This window comes from Pezoporus flaviventris, unplaced genomic scaffold (genome assembly GCF_033815535.1).
Source record: "Pezoporus flaviventris isolate CSIRO_AGI_PZ_B2104156 unplaced genomic scaffold, CSIRO_AGI_Pfla_v1 ptg000007l, whole genome shotgun sequence".
NCBI classification, from domain to species: Eukaryota; Metazoa; Chordata; class Aves; order Psittaciformes; family Psittacidae; genus Pezoporus; species Pezoporus flaviventris.
The window spans coordinates 34646591-34663276 of record NW_026892555.1 but is presented as its reverse complement, the minus strand read 5'-3'; the positions used below and the strand labels follow the sequence as shown (position 1 = coordinate 34663276).

The following is a 16686-nucleotide window of genomic DNA, read 5'->3' as shown; positions in this document are numbered from 1 at the left end:
TTTTACATTAGTCATGGTTTTGGAGTTTTACAGGACAGTTGCTTGACTCCTGATGTGCAGTTGAACTAGCAGCCTTTAATACATGCAGGGAACTCTGGTTTGCTCAGCTTGGTCCTTTCTGCAGACAAATCCACACCCCAGATTCTGACACAAAGCACTAACCATTTCTGATCAGTCTATATAAAAACATTACAACCAGCTGAGGACCCCCCCCCCCCCCCAGTAACTTTTCTGGTCTCTGCATAATGCAGTGTATTTATTGTAAAGCCTCCTAGACTGTAATATGGCTAAAAACCAATACAGAAACAGCAGTGCAGAGAACTAAGAAGGGAAGGAACATCTAAATCTAATCCAGCTGTCAGCCAATTTCCTGCCTGATGCCCTCTGCAAGTGGCCAGTTTTCAAGATAAACTCATTCCTTACATAGATTAACGTAGCTGCTATGCAAATATACAATATGAAGTTCTAAATTAGCTGTATTTCGTTAGGTGACTAGAGAAAAATGTTACATTTCTTACACAGAGAGAATGTCTTTCAGAAAGGACAATGATATGTGAATAAATACATTAAACTTGGGAGTCAACTGTTCTGTATTAATCCAGACACAACCTGGTGCATCATTATATACGGATACAAATATCGGGCTTAATGTCATCCCTGTTAAAACCCCCAAATATCTATAATTCAAGCTGCAATATTTAAGATTTTGCTTTCTTACCTTCTAATAGCCCGGAAAAATGGTTATACTAGAAGTACGTCTTAGCACCTGTTCAGAGGTCAGACTACCACAGCAACATATACCATGAATGTTGCGGGGATTTTCTACCTCAGAACTCACAAATCAAAAATAGCTTAAGTATAATCTGAACGGAATGCAACAGCACAGGTTTATAAGAAAATACATAGGGATTTAAAATGACAAAGGAATATTCTTAAAGATTCTTAAAATACTGCTTGTCAATATCAATCTAAAAAGCAGAGTTTTAAATTGCCTCTTATACAGGAATACCTGTATTCCTGGTCATTGCTTGCTTGTTTCTCAAATACTTGAATAGCAGCTCATCTTATGCAAACAACGTAAAACAATGTAATAATGGATTTAGAAAAAAAATAATTTGAAAACACTCCAAAACCTGAAACAAACAAACAAACAAATCTGGTAGTCACAAATACTAGTTATTGATACAGTAATAGTAAGCAACATTTTACTACAGTCACGCAATTGGAAGAAAGATCTTAATGGCACAGTTTAGTATTACATCAGATTATTTCAGTGAAGACTAATAAATTAAATATTCAGACTGAAAAAAACATGATCTTGCTTTGAGGATTTACAATTATTGATATGATTTTTAAAAGCTACTTTTTATTTACCATTTTTAAAAACTCAACATTAGACTTTGCAGGATTAACTCCAACTTGAACTTAACTCTAAATTACTATTTTTCTAATGGTTTATCAATAATGTTGTTGCTTTCTAAAATAAAGCAATATCTCAGGAATAAGAAGTCTGCACTCCTTACTTCAGGTGGTAAAGCGTTCAGTTGAAGAGTACTCTCCAACAGATGAAGAGCTACATGAAGAGAGCACAATACATGCATCCCAATTCCAAATCTGCTACAAAAGCCACAGCTCAGCTTTAACACCCAGTTGTCTCATATGTTAAACATGGAGGATACTTACTTTGTTGTGAAAAGCTTTTTATAGTTAGACATAAGCATGACTGTGTTCAAGAATAGAGTATCTGAATTAGGAGTCTATGACACACAAAACCAGATAATGGACCGTACTACATTTACAATCACCAACTATATCTCATTGTGCCACAAGCTAAAAAGTATTTCAGTAAAAGTCTATGGTAATTAACTTAATGTCTGATATTTTTCAGGTTCATGAAGCCCTTCTCTATACATTAGCTACTACACACAATCTTGTACTTCTTTTTTCCTGCCTCACTGGCTTTTATACCCAGACACCGTATAATTGTCCTGTTTTAAGCTCCAATCACACGATCAGATCCACAGGAGAAGGTTTCAATGAAGCTGTAGCATAGAAATCACCGGGATGTGTGCTTGGGGGTCCCCTTGCACAAATCGGTTTACAAGATAAAAGATGCAGACTCTACAGTCTAGATGGTTTGCTTTATAATCTGTGTAATACAATAGAGCTGTGCTTGGAGGCATCTGGGTGATATTTAGGACAGATCAAACTACTGAAGTAAAAGTACAACAGAAACACAAGATTAATACCAGTGTCTAATTCTATGGATAACATACAGGCTGGATAAAAACTCAGTTTAGTAATAAGAAAACATTTCTCCATTTTATTTCTAGCTTGAATACACAGTCTAAAGTCAACAAAGGACAGAGTTATCAGTCTAATCCCATCTGCCTAAATCATAAGATTATTATTAACAGCTCTACTGGTGAGAAATGTAAAAAAACCACCAACAAACCAAAAACCAACCAAATAACATAAACCCTCCCCAATCTGTTTAAATTATTAATAAATAGTTGAACTACTGTGATTTGTCCCCTTCCATTTGCCAGTCTTTCACAAAGAAAATAAGAAAATGAATGTTCTTTTAACAGACACACAAAAAAATAATGTATTGTAAAAGACGAATAGAATGACAAAATGAACAGCTTGAAATTACTTATATTCATTTTTAAAACAAGGAAGTTTCAGTTTAATAGTACCCCTTCAAACAAGTCATTTAAACAGACATTATTACCATATAAAATCAAGATAATTATCTCCAAACCCAGAAACAATTACAAAAGAATGGGAGGGGCACAATGCATTTATGTATTATTTAAATAAAGGCCTTTCTCTAGACTCTTTCAGTAAATACATCAATATTTTGCCACATAGGTTCAAACCCTTCCTATACTTATCACAGGAGAATTCTAAAGCCCAAGTTTTTTCATGCTGCCTGTTACTAAATGTGTACATGCTTTGTACTATCCAGCCCCGGCACTTCCTTGGCGCTTCCCAACGAGGTGGTGTTGATACAGCTGTACTACAAACCTAACGCCCCTCTTCAGCTCGAGGCACACAACTACTCCCTCGTCTTCCGTGCCCGCACCAGCTCATGCTGAGGGAAAACCCCTTCCCCACCAGCTGTTTCTCCACCAGTAATCACATGGCTAAGGCTCTCCCTTGGAACACCTCCGGCACCACCCTCTCCCTCTCTAGGCCTCCTCCCCAGGGGCCAGCAGCCCCAGACGTGGCCTGGTGTCATTGTTTCTCGCTGTCCCCCAATCCCGTCCCTCCTCCCTTACCGCTGCCTGTCACCTGCTCCCTCCCTGCCGGCCGTCTGCTTCCAGGTCAGCTCAGCTCAGCTCGGCGCTTCGGCTCTGCCTATTCATCCTGCGAGTGGGAAGAAGAGCCCGCTGGGCGCCGCAGCGCCCTCGTCACCGCTGTCAGCATGGGGCAGTGTGCGGAACGTCCGCGCTCGGCGACGAGCGACGCTCTTCCTCTCGGCCCAGGGGCAGGGGCACGGGCACTGCCATAGGGCTCCGCAGCAAGACGAGAGGCCTCAGCCTCTCCGCGCACCCGCCCCGAGTCTCACACAACTAAGCAGATCCTCCGCTCGCATCCCCAAACCCATGCCACGCTCAGCCTGCAGCCCCACCTCCCTCAGCCCCCTCTGCCTCATCTCCCCAAAGAGCCTCCAAAGCTCCTCTACCCTCGCCGCCCCCGGCCTTCCCCCCCGGCAACACACACACCAGGCAATAAGGGAGGGGGGGACCCGGAGCGCACCCCGACAGCCTGCCGCCCCCTCCCGCCGCGGGCTGCGCCTCACCTAGGGCCACCTCGCAGGCTTTGCGCAGTTGGGAGTGATGCGCCTTCTTCACCTCCTTGTCGGCCAAGATCTTCTCCAGGGCCCGGGTCAGGAACATGTTTTTCGTCTTCTTCCCTTCATACATGGGCGCGATCGAGACGGGAGAGGAGGAGGAGGAGGAGGGGTGGGGTGGAGAATGAAGAGCGGGACACCGACCGCTCCCGCCGGGGGAGGGCTGCGAGGGGCCGGGGCAGGCCGAGCCAGGCGCTGGGGAAGGGCTCCCTCGGAGGGAGAGCCGCGGCTCTCCCCGGGGGGCGGCTGGGGTGGGCCCGGGCGGCAGCGACAGGCAACCCCCGCGGCTGAGGGAGGACGAAGCCTTCTTCTTCTCCTCCCCCCCGCTGCGTGCTATCGCGGACGGCGCCCGCGACGCGCTCAGTCCCTGAGCCGCCCCAGGCCCGCACCCGCCTCCATTAGCACTGGCAGCAGCGGCGGCGGCGGCGGCAGCAGCAGCAACAACCTGCCTTCGCCATGTTGGAAGGAAACGACGTCAGGGCCGCAGCCGCGCGGCTGCGGAGAGAGAGGAAGCGGCTGTTGTACCCCAGCCGGGCGGGCGGGCGGAGGGAAGCGGGCAAGCTGGGGAGCGCTCGCCTTCTGCCCGCCCCGCGGGAGCGCTACAGGTGGAGTAGACCCGCGGGAGGCGGTGGAGAGGGAGGTACGGAGATGGCTGCTGCTACCTGGAAACGGGTTGGAGGAGGAGAGGAAGGGCTTCCCTTCCGGGCCACTAGGGCTAGGAGGAGGAGGAAGAAGGTTCCCCTGGGAAGTGTCACCTGCCCCTGAAGGGGGGGCCCTGCCAGGGGTAGGGCAAGAGGCTTTCTCGCAGAGGATCTGCTGTCCCTCCCCTGGCAGCGGTCTCCCCTGACGGGAAAGCCCCCGGGGTTCCGCCTGACGGACGAAGTGAGGGGAGAGCAGCTCTCGTAATGAGAGTGCCGAGGGAGGAAGGAGCGCGTTAGAGTGCAGGACGCAACCAGGCTCCCTGCGCCCCTTCTCGGGGGCGCTCCCTCAGCCCCTCACCTCGCATTCCGGTGGGGCCCAGCCTTTGCCGTGTGGGAACAACGCGTCCAGTGCTTCTGGAGCCGTCTGTCCTCATCATTGCTGCCCGTCGCTCTCGGGCGCTGGAGGGACGCTTCACCCGTGAGTTCTCGTGGTTCCATCATCCCATCGCTGCCATCCTCTGCCTTTGGGACACAGTCATCCTACACTTCTCCATTGTATATGCATTAGGAGTACAAAGTATTAAAAAAAAAACAAAAAACACCAAACAAATTTGCACCTTCATTTACAACTAAACAGTGACTTCTGTGTTAGTAAATTAAGATTTTATTATTTTCTTTTGTAAAATCGATACTTTTTGTCTTCACTTGCTTTCTTTGGCTTTTTTCCTTCCCAGAGTGCCAAGGGGTAATTTCCTTATGCTTTGGTCAGGTCCAAGAAAAGCAGTGAAGTGGGCCCTGCCTAACTGTTCAGCAGCAAAAACATAATAGGGCAAGTTTTGCTTTCAGTGGTGATATAACATTATTTTAAAGTAGTATGTGGCACTAACTGAAGCCAGGTCCCTTACAGAAAAAAAACTACGTGATAGAATAAAATATTAATTAAAAATAATCTGGAAATATACTGAATTTCAGGCAGAGTGGGACAAGGCTGTAGCATCAGTGTGCAGAAAGCAGAGATGATTGTGGAAACCAGGGGCCTTCTCTGAGCTCAGAGGACGGAGAGCCAATGCATGGGAAGGAGGTTATCCCCAGTTAACTTCTCCTGTCTGTTCTCTGTTCCTTTGTTCCTTCTGCATCAGTTGGGACAACAGCCTTCCAAAGTTAAGCCTGATCCCTTCCTCACGGAGAATTTGAGAGAGTTGTACCAGGTTGTCATGCCACCATGCTAAGGCCTTGCAAGCAGCCTTGTGTTCTTGACTGACTAGTGTATTTGAGCACCTCTGTTTGCCTGCAATGCTATGGTTGTAGCTGAATCCATACAGGTAAAGCGATCCCAGGTAAAGAGGCAGCTAATGCTGCTCAGTATTGTTTTAATCAGTTTCCCAGATGAAAAATGATCTGTGCCAAAATGATTTGTTGCTTTACAGGTAACTATATCTGGACTTTTTAAGGAATAAAGTGGCATGGTGAATTCTGGTAAAGCTATAGGTGAATGCCAGGCCTGACAGATAGAGCAAGTGAAGATGAAGAACTTTTTCCTAATACCCATTCTAAACCTCCCCTGGAACAAGTTGAGGCCATTGCTCTCATCCAGTCGCTTGTTATTTTTTAGGACAGACCAACCCCTACCTTTCAGGTAGGTGCAGAGAGCAAAAAGGTCTCACCTCAGCCTCCTTTTCTACAAGCTGACCAACCCCAGTTGCCTCAGCCGCTTGTTATAGGACTTAGTCTCCAGACTCTTCACCAGCTTCACTGCCCTTCTCTGAATATACTCCAGCAAATCAGAATGTTTCTTGTAGTGAGGGTCCCAGAACTGAACACAGTATTCGACATGCAGCCTCACCAGTAGTGAGTACAGGGGGACAATCACTTCCCTAGTGCTGCTGGCCACACTATTTCTGCTACAAGCAAGGATGCTATTGGCCTTCTTGGCTGCCTGGACACACTGATGCCTCATGTTCAGTGTCTGTCAATCGGCATGGCCAGGTCCTTTTCTGCTAAGCATTTTTCCAACCACTCTTCCCCAAGCCTGTAGCGTTGCATGGGGTTGTTGTGGCTCTCACCTTGTTTCTTGTGTTGGTGCGGTTGTGAAACTGGCAGTCAGTCAGTTCGGCCCAGTAGTCCAGCCAAAGATCAGCCTCATACGAAAGTTTTCAGTGCGATCAGTGAATTGATCAGACTTGTCTGCATATTCAGTAACTCTTACCGAAGAAAGGATATGGGGAAATGTGGTCAGGGTGATGAGAAGAGCTGGTCTACTGCTCATGGTTGCACTGTCTTCATAAATCATCTTGATGAGCTTTGAAACAGCACAGTAGTAGTTAGATTGTGATCACTTTAAACTAGAATAAGATAGAACTGCCACTAAAAGAAGCAGTCCTTCTTCCTGCTCCTGCTTATATGTTTCTTGCTTCCTTGGTCAGTATAATCATTTACATTGTCATGTGATGAATTATGTCTGAATTATATTCAGAATTTAATTAGGTTGAAATTAATCTGACAAGAAACAGAGGATTTTTAATCTGGGTGTATTCCATATCCTGGTTCATCAGGCAACTTCACAAATACTTGTGTAGCTCAAGGGGATAACACCAGGACAGGAACAAGAAAATGGGCAGGAAGAGGGCAGACTTGCACTTTTTGGCAACAGTACCGGTTTATGCCAACTTAAAGTATTGTTTAAACTACTACTATTAATAAAAATTTTGTTCAGTATTTCACTGTGCAAAAAAAACTCTCAACCCTGTCTCTCCATGTGACCCCATATATAGATGGATGGATGGGTCAATAGATAGGACCAGTGTGTTAGTGCCAGTGTATATGATCCTTTAATTGTAGTGGCTCACTTGTCACTTTCGTTAGCTGCAGTTTAGTAGTTCACATTTGTTCCAATTCTGTTCTCATGTACCAGATGCAGATAATCAGTGCATGATGGATCAGGGTCCAGATGGATCTGGCAGATGGGAACCTGGAACAGGAGAGAAACAATGTTTCTGTTCTGCACCTGCAGGCACCTTGGTGAAGAAGTTTCTAAGTTTCTTACTGCATGCATAATGTTTAACTGGTCTGATGGTGGTTCTTGCTCATGTACTACTCATGTACTACTAAGGTACAAAGAAGGCATCCCTTTGTGGAGTCACAGGACTGCCACCCTTGTAAAAAAAAGTGCAGCAGAATTCAAAGTATCCACTGTATCCATTATGCAAAGTATCACAATCTGTCAAATGAAAACTAAGAGATACACTCACAATATGTACTTGAATATTTTAAGAGATTTGGTTTTTGGTTTGGTTTGGGTAGGGTTGGGGTTTTCTAAATAAATTCAGGAGCTGAAATTAACAGTTCATAATTTGTAGAGTGAATGTTACAAGAGGTTAAAACAGGCTGCAGTATATCTGCTGCTGCACTGAAAGAACAAAAAGCAAATATTTATTAGTTCAGGGAATATTGATCATTAGGTAATGCCTAGGTTGGTTTCAAACATTTGTACAAAAGCATATGACACCCTGGAGTGACCAATAACAAAATAAACATCCATCACTGTGAGGAAGCTCTTGCAAGGTGACAAATTTATTCCTTAAAGCTAAAATATACAGGCTCTTACTGTTTTGAAATACATTCTCAGTAGTACAGTTAAGTGAGGATACATCCTAGTAAAGCATTATATCTGTCAGTTGGTGACAGCTGCAGGAAAAATGTCAGATAACAGTGAAGAAAAAAAAAACCCACCTCTTGTAGTCAATGGAATAAAGTTTTGAATTGCGGCTGGAAACTCTGGAGGACATCAAACGTTCCCAGCTGTAGCTTGCACTTCTGTGCTGGAAGTTGTACTGGTGCATGTGCTGGAATGTGATCCTTTTTTGCTAGGATTTTTTCTGTGGGAATACATTTTATTCTAGCTTACCTACAGGAACTGTCAGCTTCTTTCTTCAGCACTTTGCTCCTGCTTATAGATTAATAATTCAGTTCCCAGATTCCATGGCATCTCAGCATGCCATTCCCTAATATTGTGAATGAAGAAGGAATACAAGTATCCATCTTAAACACAGAAGGAAAAATATTTTTTTAAAAAATGTTATATAGGGCTTCTTAAAAAGTTTCTTTAGTAATTTTTTGAACTTGAGGACTGATAATAGATATATCAACCATTAATTATCTGAGAAGGTGATTTTCTGAGATACCCTGTTGGAGAAAAGGTAGAGTTTCTTTTGGGGAACATAGAAATGAGTAGCACATCTTCATCCTGAACCAGGAACCTACTATATGGTTGTTGTATGTGAGGCTATGCAAATGTAAAGGTAAACCCAAGTCAGTATAGTGACTCCTTCATAATGGCAAACATTTCTGTCTCTGAATACCAAGAGTACAAAGTTCTGGCAACTTCCCGAGAGCCTTTCACTGCAAAAGAAGATGTATGGAGCATGTATGGCAAAGACAGCAATAAGAGCCACTGATTTATTGCTTCTCCTAGCCAGCTGCAGCAGATAAAATTGCTAAGGAACTGTTATTGGAATTTAAGGAGAAACTATTGAAAGGGGGGGGAGCCACAACCTGCCTTCCCTGTTTCTTGGAAAGTGCTGTCCCTACCATTACACTTTCCTAGATTACTGTGTGGGTGTGAGTCTGGTTAATTAGTTATCTCCCCAAGCACCTGTAATAGGAAGGACTTCCACAGTATATAGTTATCCCAAATTCTTAATCTCCAGTTTCAGTTTACAAAATAGGATTATTCTGACATGTTGCAAATTAGAAAAGTAATAAGTTTATTGAAAATGATGACTGTTCTATCTTTATATCCTAGCTTCAGACTCCTGCAGGTCTTTGTGACTGATATGGCATGACCAATGTAATGCGTGCCGAGTTGTTTTACAGATTAGGTCTTAAACATCCCAGCCCAGCTCCCAGCATATTGGGAGCATAAAGCATTAGTTTTAATCTAATTTTTATATGCTGAATGACACTGTTCCCCTTGATCTGAGGTGAATTCAGCATATCACTTTAGAACTTGTGCATTTTCAAAGGTTGATGCAGATCTTGCTCAATAAATTGATAATAACAAAGGATGGGTTGAAAATGAAAAGGGACTGAGAAAAGCTGAATGGAATTCAGCTAAAGAAAAATATCCCTTTAATCTCTGGGCAGGGTAAGTCAAATGAATAACAAGGATGGTTTCCAAGTATTTTAATATCCGTGTTGAAAAGCTTAGACAGAAAGGTCATAAAAGTCATGTTAACTAAGGTGAGAAGCAATAATACTGGAGCAGTAACTACTTTTTACTGCCATTAAATGATCTTTGAATCTGCCTGATTGTTTCCTTCAGCAACTGCAGTGGGTATTTCCCTGTCAAAAATGCAATAACATATATTTCAGCATTTACATTATAAGATGGGCTTTGTGACAGGAATGGATGATTTTGAATATGAATAACTAGAAAGATACAATTGAATGGGAGTTAGGGGTATTCTTGCCTAGAAGAAAGACATTAAAGAAGCACTGTAGTGTTTCATTCCTGTATCCCAATTAACTCATTAAGTGTTTACTAGATGTGTATTCACGCAGGTATCTTTACAAGACATTTTGAAATACCTACAACAGTTTTGGTTAGACTTCCAAGAGGTTTCTAATTTCAAGACAGATGTCAGAGCTGATGTGCAATTTGGATCATTAAAAACTGGACTGACTGGTTCACAGCATATATAATAGATGGTTTCTTGTGACAGTCAAAGCTGCAGTTGTCTGGGTTTGAGCCAGGCAGATCTGGAGTGTTTAATTTTGCTACCTGAAAGTGTGTATTGTGTGCTGTTTCTTGATAGAAGCTTTGTAATTGTAGATCTCCTCATAGAGGAGTAGGACAGTAGCTATCAGAAAGTATTGATGTGCCACTGGTGGAACTGTTGAGGTGCAATTTATAACTGTAGCTGAGAAGGGTAAACAAACAAATGTTGTTTGACTGATAAAATCTTATTTATCACAGTTTGTGTGACATGCAGCAGATAATTCTACATGGCCAAGTTTCTGCAAATCCATAGAGCCATTATGGATTTTTGGGGCTGCTTCTCTTCTCAGTTCCTGACAAATGTGATCTTGAGGTAAGTTGTGCTTATCAGTACCACAACCGTTGCTTAAATGAGTCTGTAAAGAGAAGGCTTTGCGCAGGGACCTTATGACATATACATAATAATACAATTCAACACTAACAGTAATAGTTATGGTGTTTTATATGTGCTTGGACCATAGCTGGATACTTAGAAACCACTTAGAAACCATAACATTCAGTACAGGCAACATGAATTTCTGCAGTACGTATGATACCTGCAAGCTTGCTTCCTTAATCTTAAGGCACAATAGTCCATGAAGAAACATGTAGAGGAGGGCAGAGAATTGCCAAGCATTCGACACTGTCCCGCATGACATCCTTGTCTCTAAATTGGAGAGACATCAATTTGGTGGATGGACCACTCGGTGGATAAAGAACTGGCTGGGTGGCTGCATGCAAGGAGTTGTGGTCAATAGCTCAATGTCCACCTGGAGACCAGTAACGAGTGGTGTCCCTCAGGGATCGGTGTTGGGACCAGTCTTGTTCTACATCCTTGTTGGTGACATGGACAGTGGGATTGAGTGCGCCCTCAGCAAGTTTGCTGATGACACCAGTCTGTGTAGTTTGGTTGATAGGCTGGAGGGAAGGAATGCCATCCAGAGGGACCTTGACATGCATGTGAGGTGGGCCGATGCCAACCTTATGAAGTTTAACCATGCCAAGTGCAAGGTCCTATACCTGGGTGGGAGCAATCCCAGGCACAGCTACAGGTTGGGCAGAGAAGAGATTCAGAGCAGCCCTGTGGAGAAGGACTTGGAGGTGCTGGTTGATAAGAAAATGAACATGAGCTGGGTTCAGTGTACGCTCACAGCCCAGAAAGCCAACCATATCCTGGGCTGCATCAAAAGGAGCGTGACCAGCGGGTCAAAGGAGGTGATCCTGCTCCTCTACTCTGCTCTCGTGAGTATTGTGTGCAGTTCTGGTGTCCTCAACATGAAAAGGACCTGGAACTGTTGGAACAAGTCCAGAGAAGGGCCACGAGGATGATCAGGGAACTGGAGCACCTCCCGTATGAAGATAGGCTGAGAAAATTGGGGCTGTTTAGCCTGGAGAAGGCTGCATGGAGACCTCATAGCAGCCTTCCAGTATCTGAAGGGGGCCTGTAAGAATGCTGGGGAGGGATTCTTCATCAGGGACTGTAGTGGTAGAACAAGGAATAATGGGTTCAAACTTAAACGGGATATTTAGGTTAAATATAAGGAGGAAGTTCTCTGCTGTAAGGGTGGTGAGTCACTGGAATAGGTTTCCCAAGGAAGTTGTGAATGCTCCATCCCTGGTGGTGTTCAAGGCCAGGTTGGACAGAGCCTTGGGTGACATGATTTAGTGTGAGGTGTCCCTGCCCATGGCAGGGGGGTTGGAACTTGATGATCTTAAGGTCCTTTCCAACCCTAACTATTCTATGATTCTGCAATTCTATCATTTAAAAACACCAATTTCAGGCATTCATGTCACAGAATGTGAGACCTCACCAGAATTTTCCCCAAATTTGTGAAGTCTTAAGTTCATGGTTTCACTTCACTGTAGTGCTGGATCAAAGGTAGAAGATTAAAATCCAAATTGACTTTAAAATCACAGTGTACTGTATAAGAATGAGGTTGTGTCCTTCAAAATGGGTGTGAGCCCTCTACGAAACTGAGTGTGCTCTTTTAAAAATCTGAGTGATAACAGCAGTGTGTTATAAGCAGGCTTTGCGTATTTGTGTACATTTGGTAAATGTGTTCACTGTGTGAAATATAATATTAAAATGTTCTGGTGTATCTGCAAACCTAAATCTTCTTGCAATAATTGCAAACATTAATTTATTAAAAAAGTAAAATCACAAAACACAGAAATCTGTAGTCACTATTTCTTTGCATAAATTCTGAGGTTATTTTTACTGTCACTGTACTAGAAAGCATGTAGTTCACTCAGACAATTCTATTAAATGTTTTACCATAAAGCTATGACTGCATTTTGATTTTCTTGCTCATGAAAAGCTCAGAGCAGATTTTCTTTTTAATGAAGGTTTTGGCTTTTATGAGAACAAGATTGGTTTCTGCAGTGGGAAGTTGAAGGGGCTATAGCTTACTTTGTATATTTGTTTACTAGTCTCAATAACTGATCATTTGCATCAAACACAAAGTTCTTATAGATTCTTATAAAAGAAGATAACATTTTCACTTTAAATTCAGGGACCACTATGAACTCAGTAGCCTTTAAATATCATATAATGGCTACTAGAAACAGGAAAAGGAGTTTACAGAAGAAACTGACTGCTGAAAGGGGTATCTTGTATGGATTCAGCAGGCAGCTGGCAGGCAGTCAGCTGCTGCTGGGGTGAAAACCACAGGGTCTCACCAACCCTGGAATTTGCTGGTTTCAGTGACAGATTTGGAACTACCCTGTGATGGATTTTGAATACTCTACATTGCTTGATTATTCATGTACTGGTATGTTGTGTATCTTTGGTATTTTCTGTATACTGTAGAGTAGCATTTGTTTAACTTGTAAAAAATCTGTCCAGGAAGAAAGAAGAGAAAGAATGCATCAAGCAGCTAACTCAAAGCCATGCACCTAATTGTTATTTATGGGGCTCTTACATTTTTGGCTCTCTCTCCAGCAAACTACAAGGACAAGAAATGAAACGTGAATGTAGAGTAACAGAAATAACTAGCAGGATTAAAAGAGACGTGGGAGAGAGGGACTGAAGTGGAGAAGCATTCATGGTCCACGGCACCTGAAAGACACTAGTCTTCACTCGTGGTGCCTGAAGAAATTAGGTCTGCCTGAATTTCATTTGAAGTTACATGACAGAAATACATGTCAACAGTTTTCTGATTATGTGCACATTACTTTCTATTAGGCAAATATTTACAGCTAAAATAAATAGCATTTATTTTTAAGAAGGCTGTTTTTTCCTTGAACATCCCATGGGTAACCCTGAGAGTAAGAACTTCAGGCATCAGAATTATGCCAGAGCTGGCACGTAAACGTGGTTGATGTACTGGAAATTACACGGTAAGTCTCATCCTAGGGTGGAATTTGTCTTAATTAATTTTAGCAGTTGTAAAAACTAGTCACCCAGTCTAAACTGTCATCTGGACTCCTGCTATGCAAAAAGATTAGCATCTCATGAGTAATTCATGCAGTACAATGGTACCAAGTCTAAGATAGACATGACCTGTCATCCTCTATATCCTTTATTTTTCTCTACTGAAAAATACTACTACTTGGTACCCTGACTACAGCTTTCATACAGTTGAAGTCAGATGAGTAAAAAACCACCTACAGAACAGGACTGAAATTCTCTTCTCAGACAGGTGATAGTTAGGGCTTGCTACTCCAGGGAATGAATACAGAAAAACCAGAAGGTGAATGGTGACATTGGTAAGCCTGTAACTTAACAGTTTGGGCTGTAGGATTATTGACAGTTGTCAATATGCTGAAAAATAGTGACTGTTGTTAAGATTTGGATCTTTTCTTGTGGTGGTGTATGTATTTGTCAGGTAAACACAGATTTGTAGTTGAAGTGTGGGAGCTCTGATAAATAATATATATAAAAATAATTTTGCAGAGTTTAAATATTTTTATTTATTATTTTTAAAGATATATACTAGGCAAATAGACCAACTCTGGCTGTGTTAAAAATTATTTCCCACACTGAATGGCAAGTAAAGTCATACATATTCAATAGTTTTCCCTTTCAGTGCAGCCTTGAGTTCTATACTGCAGTGAATTTAAGCAAAAACTGTGGTTTAAATAGATACACATTGTCAAGATTTAGTGAAGCCTAAGAGAGCTTTCCTTGGAAACATTCCTATGTAAGTCCCATTTCCTGGGTTCCAGTGCTGCTTTCCCCTTGGAATTTATTGCATGTCTTTAATTTCATACTGTGTACTGGTGGTGCAGTAACTTTATCCTTTTCAGGTATGGTATCAATCTATACTTGAGAAGTTGTGTACTTACAAAGTGCACTGCAGTGCAGAAGAATAGAAAAAAATCAGCATTGCGTAGCATGATGAAAAGTGGAAGAAGAAATGTGCTTCTGCCATGCAGGGGTATCAATATTTTGATGAATTTTATGACAATTGAGGCTTTCTGTAAAAGAAGCTAATCTTAACCCTCTTTACCTTTTGGTCTCCAGCATCTTAAAGCAGATATATAGTGCTTTTTACACTTGCACGTGTTCCATTGTGGAAGTATGGCCCAAATATAGCCAGTAACGAGTGGCGTCCCTCAGGGATCGGTGTTAGGACCAGTCTTGTTTAACATCTTTGTCGCTGACGTGGACAGTGGGATTGAGTGCGCCCTCAGCAAGTTTGCTGATGACACCAAGCTGTGTGGTTCGGTTGATACGCTGGAGGGAAGGAATGCCATCCAGAGGGACCTGGACACGCTTGTGAGGTGGGCTGATGCCAACCTTATGAAGTTTAACCATGCCAAGTGCAAGGTCCTATACCTGGGTCAGAGCAATCCCAGGCACAGCTACAGGCTGGGCAGAGAAGAGATTCAGAGCAGCCCTGCAGAGAAGGACTTGGGGGTGTTGGTTGATGAGAAAATGAACATGAGCCGGCTTCAGTGTGTGCTTGCAGCCCAGAAAGCCAACCATATCCTGGGCTGCATCAAAAAGAGCGTGACCAGCAGGTCGAAGGAGGTGATCCTGCCCCTCTACTCTGCTCTTGTGAGACCTCACTTGGGAGTACTGTGTGCAGTTCTGGTGTCCTCAACATAAAAAGGACATGGAACTGTTGGAACAAGTCCAGAGAAGGGCCACGAGGATGATCAGGGGACTGGAGCACCTCCTGTATGAAGATAGACTGAGAAAGTTGGGGCTGTTCAGCCTGGAGAAGAGAAGGCTGCATGGAGACCTCATAGCAGCCTTCCAGTATCTGAAGGGAGCCTATAGGGATGTCTGGGAGGGACTCTTCATTAGGGACTGTAGTGATAGGACAAGGGGTAATGGGTTAAAACTTAAACAGGGAAAGTTTAGACTGGCTATAAGGAGGAAATTCTTTCCTGTGAGGGTGGTGAGGCACTGGAATGGGTTTCCCAGGGAAGTTGTGAATGCTCCATCCCTGGCAGTATTCAAGACCAGGTTGGACAAGTGATATGGTTTAATGTGAGGTGTCCCTGCCCATGGCAGGGGGGTTGGAACTTGATGATCTTAAGGTCCTTTCCAAGCCTAACTATTCTATGATTCTATGATTCTATGAATATAATGCAGACAACTGCTACCTCTGTATAGACTCCACTGCTCTGCTTACTTGCACAGCAGATACCAATCTAGTTTTGGTGTCTTAGGCTGTATCCACATCTAAAGCTGGAAGGGTGGAAATAAAGTGCCAACTTGTATGGAGTGGGAAACACTGGAATTGCCAGTGAAGGCAGTAAGCATTGCTAGACAGATACCTTTACCTCTTCACTAACATACACACACACTAAAAACTAATTATGTCGCAGTGTTCCAGAATATTAGTTAACATTGTCCCCATGGGGTTATTTCAAGGGCAGGTAATTTTTTAGGTGAGAGAAGCTCAATTGTGGACTCTGACACTATCAGGTGAACAGAGAAGTGATTCTCTCAATTTCAGTGTCCGTTTGGTCTTCTCCACTTGTTTACTTTTAGAAATAATCTGAGCAGTATCTGCTTACTTTGCTTACTCAGGATGAAGATATTTTTACACTTCTCGGAGTGTCATTCAATACAAAATGATTATTCTCTGCTTGTTTGCCAATTTTGTTTCTAAGTTTTATTATTCCAGCTGTTTGTTTAGTCACGGATAGCCAATCAGTCTCCCTACAGGCTATCTGACCCAGCAGTCCTCTATTCAACACATTAACGTTACTTAACATTATTTCCTTTCATCTTTCTGAAGTATTGGTGCTTCACTGATTTTATTCCTGATTAAAAATAAAAATGCCTTTTCATACAAATCCAAGTAATTGCTGCTGCTCTTGGGGCCTAGAGTCTTGCTTTTTGATTTGGACTTTTTCTGCTCTACCATGTTAGACTTCTGTCCTTTACCTTTATTTTTAGTCCTGATACTGAGTGAAAGACATACTCCAAATGTTCCACCTTTGGTCTGTGCATTCAGAATTACAGTATGAAG

At 42.9% G+C, this 16686-nt stretch overlaps 1 protein-coding gene and 1 long non-coding RNA gene across 5 annotated transcripts in view; one reads left to right on the top strand and one right to left on the bottom strand.

Moving 5' to 3' along the window:
• The window catches only part of ARFGEF1 (ADP ribosylation factor guanine nucleotide exchange factor 1), a 92942-nt gene extending 88731 nt beyond the window's left edge, over positions 1 to 4211 (bottom strand). For 3 of the 4 annotated variants that reach the window (XM_061448323.1, XM_061448324.1, XM_061448326.1), the window contains exon 1: positions 3809 to 4211. In XM_061448323.1, coding sequence (XP_061304307.1) covers positions 3809 to 3932 — 124 coding nt within the window. In that variant the 5' untranslated portion in view covers positions 3933 to 4211. The remainder of the gene's footprint in view (positions 1 to 3808) is intronic. The other variant, XM_061448327.1, reaches the window with a different exon arrangement.
• LOC133266775 (uncharacterized) overlaps positions 4204 to 16686 on the top strand; it is a 31393-nt gene continuing 18910 nt past the window's right edge. Inside the window, exon 1 of the long non-coding RNA XR_009742507.1 lies at positions 4204 to 4499. This is a non-coding gene — a long non-coding RNA (uncharacterized LOC133266775). The remainder of the gene's footprint in view (positions 4500 to 16686) is intronic.